General features: G+C 44.6%; 1 protein-coding gene across 1 annotated transcript in view; it reads right to left on the bottom strand.

Annotated features, from left to right (window-relative positions):
* Positions 1–870: 870 nt before the first annotated feature.
* The window catches only part of T265_03262 (hypothetical protein), a gene marked incomplete at both ends in the record, with an annotated part of 29,913 nt that continues 12,909 nt past the window's right edge, over positions 871–17,874 (bottom strand). Inside the window, 6 exons of the mRNA XM_009167695.1 lie at positions 871–1,151; positions 5,064–5,297; positions 8,000–8,280; positions 10,941–11,229; positions 15,451–15,518; positions 16,683–16,907. Coding sequence (XP_009165959.1) covers positions 1,023–1,151; positions 5,064–5,297; positions 8,000–8,280; positions 10,941–11,229; positions 15,451–15,518; positions 16,683–16,907 — 1,226 coding nt within the window. The remainder of the gene's footprint in view (positions 1,152–5,063; positions 5,298–7,999; positions 8,281–10,940; positions 11,230–15,450; positions 15,519–16,682; positions 16,908–17,874) is intronic.

Below are 17,874 nucleotides of genomic sequence, written 5' to 3' on the forward strand. Positions count from 1 at the left end.
ATGTATCGCAATCCGTTGAATATCGTACCAACTGAGGCGCCTTGGTGCAGCCCATTCAATTGCTTGCAAACATCATAAAAGAGAGATTCAGCTGAGTTCCAGGTGAGTTCCCCCCCATCAGGGCCAAATTCGTATGTAAATGAGTGTGTTTTACTAAAGGTGATTCTTACTTCTCTCCGCTTATGCGTGAAAGAGATATGGTTAGTTCCTTTTATTAGTTGAGCTACAAACAATTGGTCCGTTTGGGGTGAGACTCACCGGAAATATTGCTTCCCCTGTAGCATTTGCAGTAGCAAAGTTGAACAGGTTTATTTAGGGTTTTTCGTTTCTGTTGGGAGTCTAAATGAAATAATTATAGGTGATTTACGCTCCTATACTTCTCTCCCCCCCCTTGGAGGGAGCAATTAACGGATCTGGCTGAAGTCGTCCCTGAGGGCGAGGCTTCTGAAGGCTGTCTCTATAGAGAGGACTAACTGTGGGTGTATCTTCTCCAAGTTCTGTTTCTCTCGTTTACTCAAGCGAAACTAAACAAAATTATTCGACAACAGGAAAGCTGAACTGCAATGTTCTCTCTAAGTGCAGTCTAATCACACTACTCGTTGGTCGCTCGTTAGCGAACATTTAAGTGTTCGGTCGCGGGTTCCAGTCTTCCTACTGGAGTTTCGTGAGATGTGCACTGCCGATGATTCCCAATAAGGATGAGAGAGCTTCTTGACTTTTCAGTACAGATTGGCTTCAGTTTCAAGACGAAATGCTCATTGAAAATTACCAATAAGTGAATCGGGTAAGCATGCCTTCCTTAGTCAACACAGAGTAAAGAACCCTTAACGCCCAGAATGGAAATAAAACAAAATGCACCAACGTAAATAACGGAAATTAATTCTGAATGACATGCGGGTATGAAGGAAAAATCTACTGAAGATGGTCAAATTGAGACATTTAAAATTTATTCGTCTTGTGATACGCCGAGTAGCTCTGTGTTAGAGGCTGCGATTCGAATTCGTGTGCGTTCGGTGGGGGTGTTAACAGAGTGTACTCTGTTTAAACACATTACCGGCGTAGACAGCATGGCAACCAAGTTCCTCCTCGATACGCAACAATTGGTTGTACTTGGCCAGCCTTTCGGATCTACAGGGTGCTCCAGTTTTTATCTGAAAGAGATGCAGAATTGAGACTCATCATCATCATTGACAGCATGACATCAGTGCTCAACACTGACGCTTCACTGCCGTACAACCATGATTCATTCGAATGCCTTATTGTAAAGAAAAGAGTAAAGGTGGACGCGGAGGGGACTTAGTGCTAGCTTACCACAATCATTCTCAGGTGCCTACACCCCAAGATATACACTCAGGCGATCTGGATAGAAACTATCAGCAAGAACGCCACTGACATCGGTTGGCAGCAATATCTTGAATCTTCTACAACCAGGCGCAGTGGGGATTACGCGGTCCCCATCCTGGAAGGCGAGTAGTACCGACAGCACCCAATGGAAGTACCCGTTGCACAACCGAAAACACGCTTTCTAACTGCCTCGTTACGGACTCGCCGACACCAACCCACACGAGTTATGGTTCTGAGACAACGATTGTCGAACACCTGAAGACGTCTCAGTTCCACTGCTCGAACAGGCCAAGTCTCACAGCCATACAACAAAACAGTCCCTACTGTAGCTTCATACACTCGTCTCTTGAGATTCAGGGACAAACCACTCTGACGCCATAGGTGTCTCAAATTAGCAGACGCAGCCCGGGCCTTGCAGATTCGTGCATCCACCTCATCTGTCACACTACAATCAGAACTAATACAACTTCCAAGTTACGTAAAACGCTCCACAACTTCCAGTACCTCTCCCTGGATCGTAAGTGGCGTGTTCAGTGACTGCACGTCCACGAGCATGACCTTACACTTTGTAGGTGCAAAGTGCATACCAAAGGAAGGGATGTCTTTGATCAGTTTGTCCAGAAACAACTGCGCCTTTCATCGAGCATGAGAACGATGTCGTCTGTATGTTCCAGATCGACAAGGTTTTCTTCACCGGCTATTTGAACATTATTTGTAAATTTTACTATTCCACCGTTCATTCATACATGAAAACAGAGTCATCGGCATCCTTATCAAAAGCGAAAATATCTCTTTTTCCTCATGAAATTCAACTAAAAGGTTTTTGTGGCTTTTCATCTTCTGAGGTGGGCTCCACATGGCCCTCCCGCTTCTTGGCCGGAGACACTGTATGATGTGACAGCTAACCGATATCATAAGCCTTCATGCGGTCAGTTGTATCGTCTCGGTTGTTTGTGGTAGACTAGCCCTAGGTCTCCCTGCCCGCTCGATTTCTTCATTTCTTCCATTATATGTCTTCATCATCATCATCATCAGAGACAGCAACATCAGTGTTGAGAGGGGTGAGTAAATTAGGTACATTGCACGTGGGCCGGGATACTGCCAGGGAACCCACACCTACAGACGAGGATGATCAGCGTTCTCAACCAAAGATACTTTGGCTCAAAAGCCTGACTCAAAACCAGTGATGTTTGACTGAAAACGCAAGTGCATTGCCAGTTTTATGCATGTCCCAAGCGCCAACCTGGACGGACTAGAAGATCTCTACCATCGACCAGCCTAGTTTGAGAGACACGGAGGCACAAAACCGTCGCACCATGGTAAGGTGCAATTTGTTTGTGGCGGCGCAGTTGTACGTGCCTTGATCATAATGTTGATGAATCATTTTTCACGGGGATTTCACAGTTTTGAACTGCTCTACCAAATTAGGTCAAATCACGTGGACAGCGGATGCGAAATCCACTACAGAGTGTCTCATAATAAACACAAAATTTGATTGGGTGAGTAAACGTAGCCAGTTGAAGAAAAGTTAACGAATATTTTTATTATTAGTAGCCATATTAATGGGATTTTGCGTGCAAGTGTTAGAAAGATGTCAGTATGTGCAATGAAATTGTGAAACTCTATTGTTTCCTTGGTGAAAGCGCCACTGCTGCACTTCGTGGTTACAAAACCAAACATGGTCTCATCAAAGATCCTTTCACCGTGTCGACCATTACACGCTTGATTGCTTGATCTGTACTGGATTTTCCTGGCAAAGGGAGAAAGTCTCTGAGTGATGAAAGAGCACCTATTGTACAGAAGTTCGTCGAGCAACTTCAGTCCCAGAGCACCATGGCATCTTCGTCAATAACTCAGGTGTCTCAGTTGACCGGCATTCCCCACGTCAGCCTCCATCGTAATATGAGACGCCACCTTCATTTCAACAAGATGGCGCTCCACCCCACTACTCAAATCAAGTGAGAACTTACCTCCGAGAGCAATTTTCTCATGAGAGAGTCATTTCTCGTGGATTTCCAAACTTTTGGCTCGTAAAGTCATCCGATCTCGCACCTCTGAATTATTGGTTTTGGTGGATGATCAAGGCTAGCGTATATCATGAAAATAAACCGAAGTATTTGGTGGAGTTAAGAGCAAGAATTGAAGAGGAGTGACGCTTGAAGAAGTTAAACATGCTGTGTTTCACATCTCATACCGCCTCCAACTTGTTATAGAAGAAAGAGGTGGTTTCTTTCAACATCTTTTGTAATGCCAGTTTGTTCACAGTGAACCACCATGCCGCATGTATGTCTACATAAAAATGATGTTTAAATTGGTGTTAAAGTTTTAACATGGGTATTATTTTTTGCGTCTATTATGAGACACCCTGTAGAATCAATGATACCAGGAGCTTAAGACGTTAGAGGGCAAGTTATTCTTTCATCGTTTCAGAATTTACGTGTTTTCTAAATCTACTCTCGGCCCAGTGTCCAAGACATGCCAAGTAACTGTGGAGGCCTTGCTTATTGCCAGATAGTCTGTCTATGTACCGTATATGCTCACCGATTCTGCTGTTCAGCTCCCTGGATATTTGACCAATGTAAAACTTCGTGCACTCGCCTCATTGAGCTTTGTACACACAGTGCATAGTCTTATCAACTGCACCAATACCAAATGTAAAGTTTTTCCCTTCTGAAGTGATACTCCGACGGCTTCAGATGTCCCTGTTTTGAATGCGTTAACCGACCCGCTCCTTGATTGATCTGGGTGTTGAGACTACAACCGGTCTTGGTTTCCGGTTGCTTATGCGACGATGACCAGGATTCCCACCACAGCGACGAGTGACCGGAGCGGTGAAAATCGCAAAGCATCCCATTGTGAATAGAACAGAGGTCGTAGAAATCGCAGGTGTGACTTCTAGACCAACCGACAGGACAGGAGGGGGTCTGCAGTTATCAATGAGATGATCTGGGCATAAAGTTACAAAACCCAAGCAAAGTAAAATCCAATTAAGCCTCCAACCTCCATCCACCCCTTAACGCATACAGACGAGAAAGCTACGTGAGCGACACAAAACAGGGATATTCTATTGAGATGTCATAGACCGGGAAAGCAAAGCCTCAAAATTTTGATTTGATTTGAAGACACTCCCCTAACCAACCTATCGTGCGTGTTAGTCATCCACACTAACAGACAAACAGGATTTTCAAACGAACACCCATCAATGATCAAGTCAGCTAGTCATAAAATATTTTACCGACTGGTTGTCTGAACGCCCTTAAAAATCGATCACCCTGATAACTTATTCACTTGTGCCAGACTTGAGACGTTCCCAAACAATGAATCTATCGATTATTTGCCTAACCTCTCTAGATGATGACTACTCAGTCGGTCCCAAACAGCTTGCAAATCATTTTTGTTTTCGGTGAACGTTTCCTATACACTGTTCACCATAAGCAATTCGCAACATTTGTGGGAGTAATCCGAGGAGACCGGATGAAACAGAGATCGGTAAAGCATCAAATGTGCCACTGAGTGCCAGACAGTCATGATGTGGTGGTTTATGCTATGATGTGGTGTGATGTGATTGGTGTGATGTGATTTGGCGTGATGTGGTGTGATGTGACGTGGTGTGGTGTGGTATGTTGTGATGTGGTGTGGTGTGATGTGGTATGGTGTGTAAAAGAATAAACCAGTGAAAATTCAAAACGTGCATCAACATGGGTTTAAAATCTGTTTACCTGTCCACAATTAAGACCAACAGCCAAGTCGGCAATCGTACTGTCCTCTGTCTCACCAGATCGATGTGAAACCATCACTTTCCAGTTCGCGCGCTTTGCTATCTGACAGGCCTCCAATGCCTCTGTGAATGACCCAATCTGGTTAACTTTCAAGAGTAAAGCATTGCATGCTCCCAGTTCGATAGCTCTCCGTACTCTTTGAGGGTTAGTGACCAACAAGTCATCACCGACAATCTGATCGACAGATATCACAAAGTGAAAATTCTTTGTGGAAATTACAAATTAGTAGAGTAAATCGACCAACTTTTTCTAGTTGTGAGCTGTAAGTTAACTGTCACTCAAAGACTGATTGAAAGTACACTCCTATAAAGCATGTTCTTTTCTGGAGGAGGAACACTGTTCCAAAAGAAATCGAGTGAAAGTGGCCTATTCGGAACGGTTTCTCCTCACCTCAAATATTCTTCCTTAAGTTTCGAAGCGTACTGGCGAGATACGACTGTTTAATCCCCGCTCACGTTCGAACAGTTCCTCTTTCGTCCTGACGCGGCTATTCTAGTGAGTCAACACTACAGAGAGGAAGCTCTTTCTTTGGTCGTGTCGGTCGAGGACTGAATACCGGAACAAGCGAAGCGAGCTATTTACCACGTCACTCAGGACTTCCTATTCGGATAACCCCTCTGATGCTTTATCATCATCATCATTGTCAGGTGTAGTGACCGCGTACTTGTCGTACAGTGGTTGTAGCCGCCACAGTTTCGTTCACCGCTGGTTCGGAGAGGTGTGTAGGTAGCTGCGCGTTGGAGTCTGGAGCTGATGAATTAGTGCATTAAAACAGCACTGTAGGTGGACTGTTAGGGGGGTTGGGAGGGGAGCTATGCATTGAAGGCAATAGCTTGGATGCATGAGCACCATTGAGGGCGCGACTGGGCCATGTCTGACAATGTCTCTAACCATTGATATGGCCCATCTCGGGGTTCCCATCCAGGAAGACGGCAATGACCAGCGCAGCTGAGTTTTCTCGTATTGCCAAGTCATTGTTTGACCGCCTGTAGCCCTCTTCCACCCTTCACGTGGTTGCACGAAAAACACCCTTAGAGGAAGTCGGTTGACTGCAGCACAATTTTTTGTTTAGCTGTAAGCGTTTGCAGAATTCGCGGAGTTTGCAGCCAATAACTCTCGTATGAACAGTTCTTCCTTTGTCCCGGCAGAATTCTTCTGGTGAGTGCACGATTGCTTTGATACCCTTGTGAAATGTCTGTTGGAGACATCTGTAGGCGAAGAATATTGCTGACGCTCCCAGAAAACTAGGAACCACGCATAACTTCAGCCCTTAGTCGTTCCGCACTCTACTTTGATGGCATAGTCTTGTACTACAGGTAGTCTCTCAAGGAAAGCCGGGCAAAGTGCTCCATTCCACGGTCATTATTGCACACGACAGTGAAGTGATGTGGAAAGCAGCTGGTAAGTGTGTGATGGGAATATAGGGCCTCCAGTGAAGCCGGTTAATATGCTGAAGGCAGAAACGTTTGAGTTTATGTGACAGAACCAGTCGTTTGACACAGTACTACTCATAATATCGCTGAAAACGTTTCAAGAGCACCGGGACTGATCTTGCCCTTCTTAGAGTAAGCGTTATTTTTAGCAGCTATGTTCTACTCGTTGGATTAAGTACATTTCATCGTAGGTTAGGCTAGACAATTGAACCCAGGTTTCGGGCTATCGAAGGGCCTCCAATAAAATTACGAATGGTGAGTTTCATGAAGAAAACGCACTGCAACCTCGAATATTTGAGGTGATCTTTGTGTAGCGCGTCAAAAAACAACACAAAAGAGAGATTCAATGGTTTTTCTCGTTAACACCAAGTTAACTTGCAAAAACTTTCCTAACTGGTCGCTAACTCGCTAGGAAAACTCAACTGACATCTGTTGAAAATAAAACATTCTTCTTCATAAGCTGGTCCCCAGCCAACAATGTGTTTTGTAATCGGTCTTTTAAAGCGCTGTCAGATATGAAAAGCATAGTGACGTTAGACTTTATCAAAATCAGTAAGTCTTTTATGTAGGTCCATTGAACTATTTCACCAGACCGTTCCGCCTCAGTTGGCACATCCCGCTTTCCTTGTTATTTTTAGTTTCCTGTCCTTTTAACGCCTCCTCTGCCTCCTTTCACATCCCGAACAATGCGTTGCGCTACTGTCCACATCAAGTACCGCAGCTTCAACAAAAGGAGAGCGGGATTTTCAGGAAAGATAGCCCGATAAAGCCCAATTTCAAATGGATTACATACTGATAGGTCTCAAGTGGTCTTTGTTGAGCGGATGGGAGTAAATTTGACGGTAGTCACTCGTGTGGTGTAAAAACTACACCGCAGAGTCAGCAGCATCAGCAACGGTAAAAACCGTGCTGCCCGAAGTTGCCACGGTTTCTTTGACCGACGATTTGGGGGTGGGATAGTTACCGCGCATTGGAGGCGGTAGCTGATAAAATTGATGCGTCAGTACATGGGTGTCAGATGACTTTTAATCTTGGAGTTCGGAAAGGCGACTGAGGGTGCGACTATGCGACTATGTCTGAAGGCGTCTCTAATCCCTCTCAGAATCCCCTCCCAAGGAGTTGGCTGCGATGAGCGCAGCTGAGTTTACTGGTTGCACCAAGAACATACAAGCATAAATTTTGCATGGGTGTATCAAATCATTGATGTTTTTGGCATGTCGCACAGATGTGACCATCAATCCTATCAGTCATTTTGCAAATTTGGCTAAGCACAGCAAAGGAATTTGAAACCTGTTCATTAGGGCTTCATCAGCTCGTGTTTCAACTGACAGCTCCTCATTGCCTCAAAGTCCTGTAACAGTGCTCACTCAGTGTATCGTTTTAAACAACAAAAAAGCGGACTTATAGATTCGAATTCATCAAAGATTGTGGAATCACACTGACCTGAACCTTGGATCGACTTCGAAATTTAATCCAATGTTCCCAGTCATCCTGATCGAAAGGATCCTCAATCGATACGATCGGATAATGACCGAGTAGACCGACATAGATATCCAATAGTTTATCCCCACTAATCAATTGATTTGGATCTTGTCGTGCATCTTTGAAATTCAAATTGTATTTCCCCCCGGTTGTATACATTTCCGAGGAGGCCACATCCATGCCAATCAAGATCTTGCCCGCATAGCCAGCATTTGAAATTGCGTCGACCAAGAGGTCCAGTGCTAAAAATGAGAATGTCATACCATTGATGAAAGATGTCTGAATTGCTCGCGAAGCTCGATAGCGTTTTGTTACCAAACTATATGATATCGTTAGTGGCTGGTGGTGTGGAGGTACGGCGAGATTCAACAATATCCCAGTGTGTTCCACTAAAGATCGAAGCACTGCTACACCAGCTCCCACTGATGATGCCAATCCGAATAGGTAGATGGATAGATTTCTATGCCCCATGATTTGAGAGGCGCCAAAGGGGGTGGCTGTTCATCATCATCATCATCATCATCATCATCATCATCATCATCATCATCATCATCATCATCATCATCATCATCACCATCTTCATCATCATCATCATCGACAGCGGGACATCAGTGTTCAACGCCGACGCTTTACTGCCGTAAAACCATGATTTATTTGAAAGCTTATTGTGAAGAAAAGAATAGAGGTGGACAGGGAAGTGACTTAGTGCTAGCTTGCCCCAATTATTCCGAGGTGTCTACATCTCCAGACATTCACTCAGTCAACCTGGATAGAAAGTGACAACAAGAATGCCACTGACATCGGTTAGCAGCCATATCTTGAAGTGTCTCCAACCTGGTACAGTGAGGATCACGCGGTCCCCATCTTGGGAGGTGAGTAGCACCGACAGCACCCAAGCGTTTCGTGATCTCCTTCATACTCCTCTGCCAAGTCANACCCAAGCGTTTGGTGATCTCCTTCATACTCCTCTGCCAAGTCAAGGGTTGGCCACCTCTCTGTTAACGCCACTCTGAGTTGGGCATGGAAAACAGCACTGTCTTCGGCAAACGATGGTTCGGCATACGCAACACATGTCCCAACCAACGCAGCTTCTGGTGCTGGATACATTCTTCAATGGAAGTACCCGCTGGACAACCAAAAACGCGCTTTCTAACTGCCTCGTTACGGATTCGCCGACACCAACCCACACGAGTTATGGTTCTGAGACAACGACTGTCGAACACCTGAAGACATCTCAGTTCCGCTGCTCGAACAGGCCAAGTCTCACAGCTGTTAGAGTTTAATGGCATGGCTCACAAGATGCACAGTTTACCGCACGGTCTTTGGTGAGATCCGGCTAGTTCGTTGGTTAAAATGCAGAACCCAACCTCAGTATGTCAGCCGATCCCGTCTGGGTTTCAGTAGCCCGGTAGAACGTCAGTCCTCGTGTTTCCTGCAGGTGGCGTGGCAGCCAGTTACTTTTATAATTGTCATTACTTTTTATCAAGGGCAGTGAGCATCATCAAAATAATTCAAGAGCTTCGTGGCCATCATGCAACTTTCTATTCAAAGATGCGCCACATATGCATTGAACAATGCGTGGACGTTGGGTCAATTATACTACAAAATTGATTGAACTGATGAAAGCAAGGTTGGTTTTTTATTCACAAGCAAGATTTCATGCTGCCAGTGAACTCAGAAACCGGGAATCACTGTACAGTTGTTTTTTTCCTAGTTGAGAATCCAGAACAGTGTTCATCTTATGAACCGGCAAACTTCCGGCCAGGGGTTGGACACTTAACTGTTCGTCAAAAAGTGCCAGATTTCGTTAACTTACACTTAGGCATGATATAGCGCCACTCATCCGTCAGTCATGAAATTTACATCACGTGATCGTACGTCGATTGGTTAGCAACCTGAGTGAAGACTACTCAGACTGCAGTCACACTCAGCTTTTGAAATGATTGCCTCTCTGATTCACTTGTAGATTGATGACTAACTCAAAGTTAGTACACAAATGTGACCAAATGCTCTTGAAAACTGGATTTTTCCCAAATCCGAGGTTCTTCATTTAGCCCCAGGTTTGTTCTACAAATAAGCTGGTTGAAATTTTCAACTTCAGGTTTCCCTGGACGTCTGAATAGAATGCCGTAATTATTTGAAGGAAAGCAAGTTAGAAATGACTCAAGAAGCTTGATGTTAGCAGATAAACGGATGAGGAGTGGTATAATGGCTTCCGTTAATGTACCTATTTCTACAAATCCAATACCAAAGTGCGAAAACTCCTCATTCCACGGACAGGTGTAGTGTGAATTACTTTTACGGCTGTTGATATTCCTAGACTAAATCAACGAGGGGGAGACAAATCCTTTGTGTATTTACACAGAAGGAACCACACCAAGTACAACGGTCACCTAAGTTAAATTACTGAAGACAGCCTGGCACTCGTTGTCAGATTTCGCGATGATGATGATGGTGATGATGATGATGATGATGATGATGATGATGATGATGATGCTACTGATGGTGATGATGAGGTGAGCTTTCTGATATCACTTCTGTTTGCTAGGTCGTTCCGTGACAGCTCAACTTGATCACCTTATATGTCTAGGGTTTTTTGAATGTTTGGTTTCACACATAACCCTGAACATGAGGCTCTGTTTTTTCTTGTTTTCCTGTAGTAATGTCACGGGGCGAAGTGCTCAAAGTAACCAGTTTCTTCACCATTCACGCATTAGTTACTATTTTCCGTGAGACTGCTCCCAAATGCAACGTCTGATTCAGCACATTTTGGGGAAGACTTTCGCTATTCAGACTGAGTTCCGTTAGGGGACGTAACTGCACACTGAACATCGCTCACTCTCTATAAAGGGTCAAAATACCAATTGTTGATCAGATTGTTGATCAAATGTTAGCAACAGACCATCATGTGGAGTAGAGATGTTTGGAGCAAATCCTCCTTCGTCACCGACGTTGCACGCGTCCAGTCCGTACTTTGTTTTGATGATATTTCTCAAACAATGATACGTTTCACTTCCCATACGAACGGCTTCAGCAAACGACTTTGCACCAACAGGAAGTATCATAAACTCCTGGAAGGCAAGACGATTACCGGCGTGTTTGCCACCGTTAAGCACATTGAAGGCTGGAACTGGAAGTGTCACTTTTTCGTTTCCGGCTAAGTTGGCCACCCATCGATAAACTGGAAGGTTCTAGAAAGGGGGAATTTGGCACACACAAATAAAACACGGAAAATTATATCATGGGTGCTTTTAAATAACTAATGTTATATGATCGTTGGCCATAGGCTTGAGACTGATCAATAAATAGGGCAGATTTGGTTGAGTCTTTTGTGGAAACCGAATCGAAGTACAAGTGAGTATAGTTCAGGATTTTCATGCAGTTTGGGTTCAAGTAGAACATAAGTTTGACTGATGGAAACTCGGGAACTGCGCCTACCTGATGATGAGCTCGGAGCACAAGGACGAAACCGCGGAGTGATAGAGTTTTCAGTATCCTTGTGAGTAGTTTCCTTGAAGAAAATATACTGCGACACCTGGAATATCATACCAACTGGAACCTGAGGTTAACTGTGTGTTGCACATTCAGTTGGAGGGTAGCATGAACGAAAGCTTAGGCTGGGATCCAGTGATGTTCCCCGGTTCATGGTTGCCCGAGCCTAGACCAGAGTAGTCGAGATTCCGGGGTTGGATAGGAACCATGAACCGTTCAGTTACTCACTTAGTGCCTTGAGTATTCAGCCATCTCGAACTTGACGATGGCGCACTGTCATTGGTGAATTTTATTGAACGGTTGTCAGTAAACTGACTACAGGAAAGTCAAACCGTGGCTGTTTGTGAGGCCAAAGTAAGACTAATTTGGGGGTCAAGTTCAGAGCAGAACGAAATAAATAGAAATTACGCTTCGAGGGATCTGGTAGTCCCAAAGGGCAACATGCAGGCAAAACCGTGGTTGACCTAAAATGGCCCAAAGGTTTGCACGAACGTCAACCATGGGAAATCAGAGGCTTGCATTATCGGAAAGTGATATTCCAGTACAAATCGTGGTTGAAGCAAGCTAACTATACCAGACCAAACACTGAATTGGGCCAACACCAGGCCAGCTGAACAAAGTAGTGCTACAAGATAATTCCTATAAAATTTGCGTTATTTATGTATGCACAGATGATCCACAAGCCTTGTTTTCGTGGTGGATACACACAGCTCAAGTTTTGGTCCCTGAATGTACTTTGAACTTGTACACTGAGTATGCTTGGGAAGCAAGTTACAGAATGGATGTGGTGATATGGAACTCGGAGGAAGTACAAGGGTGGTTACGTTTCCTCACATTAACTGATAATGACAAAGATCATTGGTCAGACGTGCATATCGATGAGCAGATCGGTTCACTAGGCGTCCCACAGCTTGATAAATAAACCAATCAGACAAGCGGGAACGAAACTGGCGACGCAAACGCCACCGACACCGACAAGCCGTTCTGTCTTTAATCGCTGCAGACAAGCGCACAGGGGCGGCAGACGTTATAACCCCATCTTAGAAAGTGATCCGCATGAACAGTTCTCAAACTCATCGTGATAATTTCAGTGCTTTTACTCGACGGGTCAGAAGCCAATCGGCGATCACGTGGTAGGTGGAGAAACACCATACTGCCTGAATAGAACATCCAAGCATCTTGTCTAGCCACATAAATAAGCAGAAAATTAAACTCATTAGAATCTGTCGAGGTAAAATAAAGGCAATTAGCTACAGTTCATAGCCCAAGAAGTACCCAAACCAACAAGCCTGACAAAAGCAAATTTGTTCTACATGAATGCCGTATCTGCATGATTACCTCATGCCTTAGTGAAAAAAGACAATCTTACTCCTTCAGTCATCGTTAACGAGGATGGACTTCGTGTTTGGTTCGACGTGATGAGAAATTTGCCCAAAGACATGAGATAGTGAACCTTGGTTCAGTTAAAACTAGGACTCATGTACTCTTCTTGGTGCATTAGTCAAACCTACTTGACTTTTTGCCCCCAAATAAGGCGTTGGTGTTTTAAAAAGTTTGTACAAAACCCCTCTGCTTTTGCGGTCCAAGTATCACCTTGCTCCGCTGAACGGTTCGCATGTGCAGTTTCTGATTGGCCTCTGGAGGACGACGAGCTAAGTTTGCCACCAAACTGGCGTTTGATTGGTTGTCTTACCAACACGTGACTGTGGAGCTGTTTTATATTCAACCTGCAGAGGCAGGCATATCGATCGGCCTGCCTGTCGATGACATGCTCGTGAGATCAAGTGCAGCGAATACGCCTGGTTTGAGGGAATTTGAGCCAACGCAGTTTAATGTAAAAATTTAGTGCTTGGACTATGTGAGAACCGTGACGTGTCTTGGGCTTCATCGGATAGACGGGTTCAAGTATCACCAGCTGGGACAGGAAGTCTAAATTATGTTTGTCTTGATGAGTGACTTTCGGTAGCGGAATTCCAAGCCTAAGGACATATCGAATACCTGAAAATTCGTCCTCGAATTTGATTTAGGTCTAAAACAGCAGGGTACCCGTTGGATGCATTTAAACTGCTCATCGTAGTAGATTCACGCAATGCCATATTGCTGATGCCTTGCTATTGTTAGCAGACGCATCGATCGGCGTCGGACTACGATATGCATGCGACCTTGACGAGATGTGTTACTCCATTTTTTCGTGCAAGAAGTCTTCGCAGAGTGGTGCCAAGATGTTTCTGGTTTATTTCAGACCAAGTGCTGATACGACCACGTGTTTGGTTCGTAAATCAATACATCAAATTGCCCCCATTTGTGCGATATTCAAATTTTTCACAACTAACTGCCCAGCTGTTTGTTAGTTCAATTTCCATTTCTCTACTAACGGGCAACTCATGACCTTGAAGGAACCATGTGCATTGTACTTTCAGGTGACTGTGTCTGGACCCAGGTTTGACCCGCTAGTCGGAGGAATTTGACAGAAGTACGTGCACAATCCGTTTGAGCTCTTCACGTGACTTCGCAGTTAGTTTAGCTCCACTCGCTCCACTCAATCAAATTGACTAGATCGGGGTTGCTGGCGAAGCTCCAGGCGAAACTCTTCATTTATTGTATTTTTGGTTACCAACCACTGCCTTTGTGGTCTGGTGTCCCCTCATGGGAATTTAAAATCTTTTTAGATTGTAGAAAAAACGAATTATTGGTACTAAACACTATTCAAAGCTCATCGCCACCTCTCACTACCGTGGATGGAAATTTATCCATTTGTTATGTCGGTGATGATCTTCAGATGTAACATCCTTTCGCTGCCTAGCGTTTGTGCCAGCCGAAGGAAACACGACGGCTGAGATTCTCCCAGGTCGCTTAAGCTTAGACGATAGTAGTTCGGAAGACGGATTGGTTTCGAACCACTGAACTTGTCAGGAAGCACCCAGACATGGAAGAAGTACATGCACAGAGAGTGACGCATCCCCAAGGTCATCATCGGTACGACACATTTCGGATAGCAGGTGCGTTGGCGGACCTCACCAAACGCGGGTTAGCAACATACGACCAGCGGAGTGGGGTTGAAATCGTTCATGACCGGAACATCGCCATTGGCTGTGCAGAACGAAGAAGTGAACGACCATATTTGGCCCTGTAGTCATCCTATATATTTACGCAGAAGCTCTGCATGTTTTGTCCTGACAATACAGTCGAGTCCAAAGTTCACTGTCTTCTCCTTATCGCGTAGTCTGGCTGGCTCAGTGCAGGCGTAACTAATGGACGGCTACCCACGATACAGCAGAACCAAAGGTTGAAAACTTCTCGTGCCCCATGTTTTGAAATAAGCGGCTTTGGAATTGGACTGGAGTAACGGCCACGGGACAAGACTTCTACTAAAAGCGAGGACACCAAGGTGAACTTTTCACCTGAACTATGAATATTGAAGTGATCATATTTTTCCTTAGCTAGCTTCAATTGTTGAGGATTTGTAAATGCTCAAATTTAGTAGCTTGGGTCCGTCATTTGAAAGAAAACCAAGTCACTTAAATAAAGGCGATAAACGAGCAAATCAGAAGAAAACGTACCAGGCCACAACGCACCATAACTTCTTAACGCACCAATCAGATGACTTGCAAACTGGCCGACAAATCATTGCGTTGGATTTATTAGATACGCTTTGGAAATTATTTAAATACTGGACGAAGTGGAGCAAATACCCACCCAACCGCTTACTAACGATGCTTCTTCGCGTGCTAACGGAACGTTTGGTGACCATTTACCAAGTTTAACTAGCCACCACCCGATCAATGATCAAGGTAAGGGCCTTCTATCCAATACTGGCTCCAAATGATGTCTTGACATTTGCTGACAATCATATATGTGTGTACATGTAATACTTTAGAACAATTAAGAACATCCAACGTCATATTCGTAGACTAACTCACCTTTTCAGCAGCACCGGCCTTTAGAACTGCCAGTGAAACCGCCAAAATTGCATTGGCACCCAGGTGAGCTGAAAGAAGGTTTGAAATTTTTTGTGGTCTTTTGAACTCTGTGATCAAATTTGAGGAACTCTTAGTCATTGCTCCTAACATCGTTTATGGGGAGCAGCTTAGCCTGCTTTCTGATGGGTCGGAAAAAAGAGCACGTCTTTCTTTTGTTAAGGAATTGCAACATTAGAGGCACAAATCATCAGGTAAACAAGTTACTGCAGCTCACGAGATCACAAAAGAGTACCTTATTAGCCATGAGCTGCTTTCCAGGATTCTCCTTATAAGGTGGTTAAGCTGGTATTCATCAAATTTTCAAAGCGATTTGAGCAGGTATTCTATACCGGGAAATCAATTCGTGGGTCAACGGGCTGAAAATCGTTCACCAAGGAGCAATACAAACATGGTGGTCTGCAATAGAGCTTCATTCTCTAAGTGTGGCCAGTCTGTGCTGAAAAAAAACGAGAAGCACTGTGAAACTGTTTCATCCTTCAATCGGATCATCTGCAGTGCGCGTTTCACGAAACCCCAGTTGGGTATTTCAAACCCACAACCCTCCGACCAGTGGTTGAACACAACTGTTTGGCCATGAGCGGCTGATCGGCAGTGTGATTAGCTTTCAGTAAGACAGCATATAGCATCGCTCGCCGTTTCATCACAGAAGCGACATCACGTGGTCACATACTGATTGAATGACTGGTTGACTTGAGCTTTACTCACCGAGTGGGTTTCATTTTTCCTATGAGCTACTTTTCAAGGTTAGTAGCGATAGGCCCTGTTGGTTCGAATGAACGGTCACTATTTTTCAGAACTCTATCATCAACTGATTTTTTTTTGGTAATCTGAAAATGTCCACTAGTCCAAACTGTGTATTAACTTTGCAGTCAATCAACCGAGGTGGAGGTTGTTGCCCCCCTGGAATGTTAATTTGACGGGAGTCATTCTTGTGTTGCTGTTGAAAAACACCAAAATATGTAATCGAATGCCTAGATGTCTGATTGGTAGCAATGTACAGTAGCCCACGCGATATCACATATGCGCACACAAAGTAATGCAACGTGAATAAGACAGTGATGGCTGAAGACAGTCCAATCCACTTCGTTTTGTATGCACCATGTGAGTAGTATATATAAGTAGTCTAACAAAGTGTCTGTTGTTTGTACAACCCAACTCTGAAGCTAACTTACTTTTGTTCGTAGTCCCATCCAATTCTGTCACCATGAATTCATCAATGGCGTGTTGTTCTGTCACACACAAATTCTTCTTTATCAGAGCAGGTGCGATTATTTTATTCACGTTGTTCACAGCCTTCATGACACCTTTGCCGTGATACTCGGGGCCACTGTCGCGCATCTCGTTTGCCTCGTGAATTCCGGTAGATGCTCCACTCGGTACAGCTGCCCGAAATAGACCTGTGGCAATTTATCGAAAAAAGTGCGTGTTGTGACTGCTGTGTGAAGGTAGATCGGTTTGGAACCATTCAGGACGACGTATTACTATAATTGCGGATATCTTGAAGACTGGATGAAGTATCGGGATCAGGTATCAAATACGAAAGTTACTCGTGGTTGTGTAATAGTGATATAGTCAGCAGTTTAGAAAACCAATCAGCTCCTCACGTGACCTCGTGTTAGCTGGGAAAAACTGGCGGTTTGCTTAATCCTAAGGAATCTTTTTCCACATACTTCCGGGCAGTTCGACAGTAAGGACCTCGCGTACTAGAAACAGGAATACGAAGTCATATTCACCAGTGTGAGGCCACTAACCATGCAAATTGCTCTCCAAAGGCTTCCGTACACAAAGCGATGTCTGTCAGGGGTTCCACTGCTGCTATTTAGTTTCCTGGTGGTCAAGACGATCGCTGGGGAGTTCTTAAAGCCCTAGTGTTCAGGTAGCTGCTGACGAAAACTTTGCCGATCTGGAATATGCGGACGACGTCATTCTCGTGTTTGAACTGACCAAATTCACCCAGTCCTTCGGCGTGCGCTTTGCACTCTCAAAGTAATAGGTCTTGCACCTGAACATGCAGTCTATCAACATGCCACTTACAACTCGGAGGGGGAGGCAATCGAAGTTGTGGAGCGTTGAAGTATCTTGGACGTTGCATTAATTCCGAGTGTAGTGGTGGTAGTCTCGCGAAAGATGATATTTTAGTGTAGTGGAGTCTCGCGAAAGATGATATTTTCATCCGGATCGGGAAGGCCAGAGCAACTTTTGCGAACTTACGTCACCTGTGGCGTAGGTAGGCCATCAGTTTCTCTGTCAAGGGTCGGGTTTACAATGCTGCGGTGAGCTCCATATTACTATATGGATCAGAAACCTGGCCGCTGCGCGCCGAGGACGTCAAAAGACTTTCAGTGTTTGACCATCGATGTCTTC

The sequence above is a fragment of the Opisthorchis viverrini genome (genome assembly GCF_000715545.1).
Source record: "Opisthorchis viverrini unplaced genomic scaffold opera_v5_45, whole genome shotgun sequence".
Classification (NCBI taxonomy): domain Eukaryota; kingdom Metazoa; phylum Platyhelminthes; class Trematoda; order Opisthorchiida; family Opisthorchiidae; genus Opisthorchis; species Opisthorchis viverrini.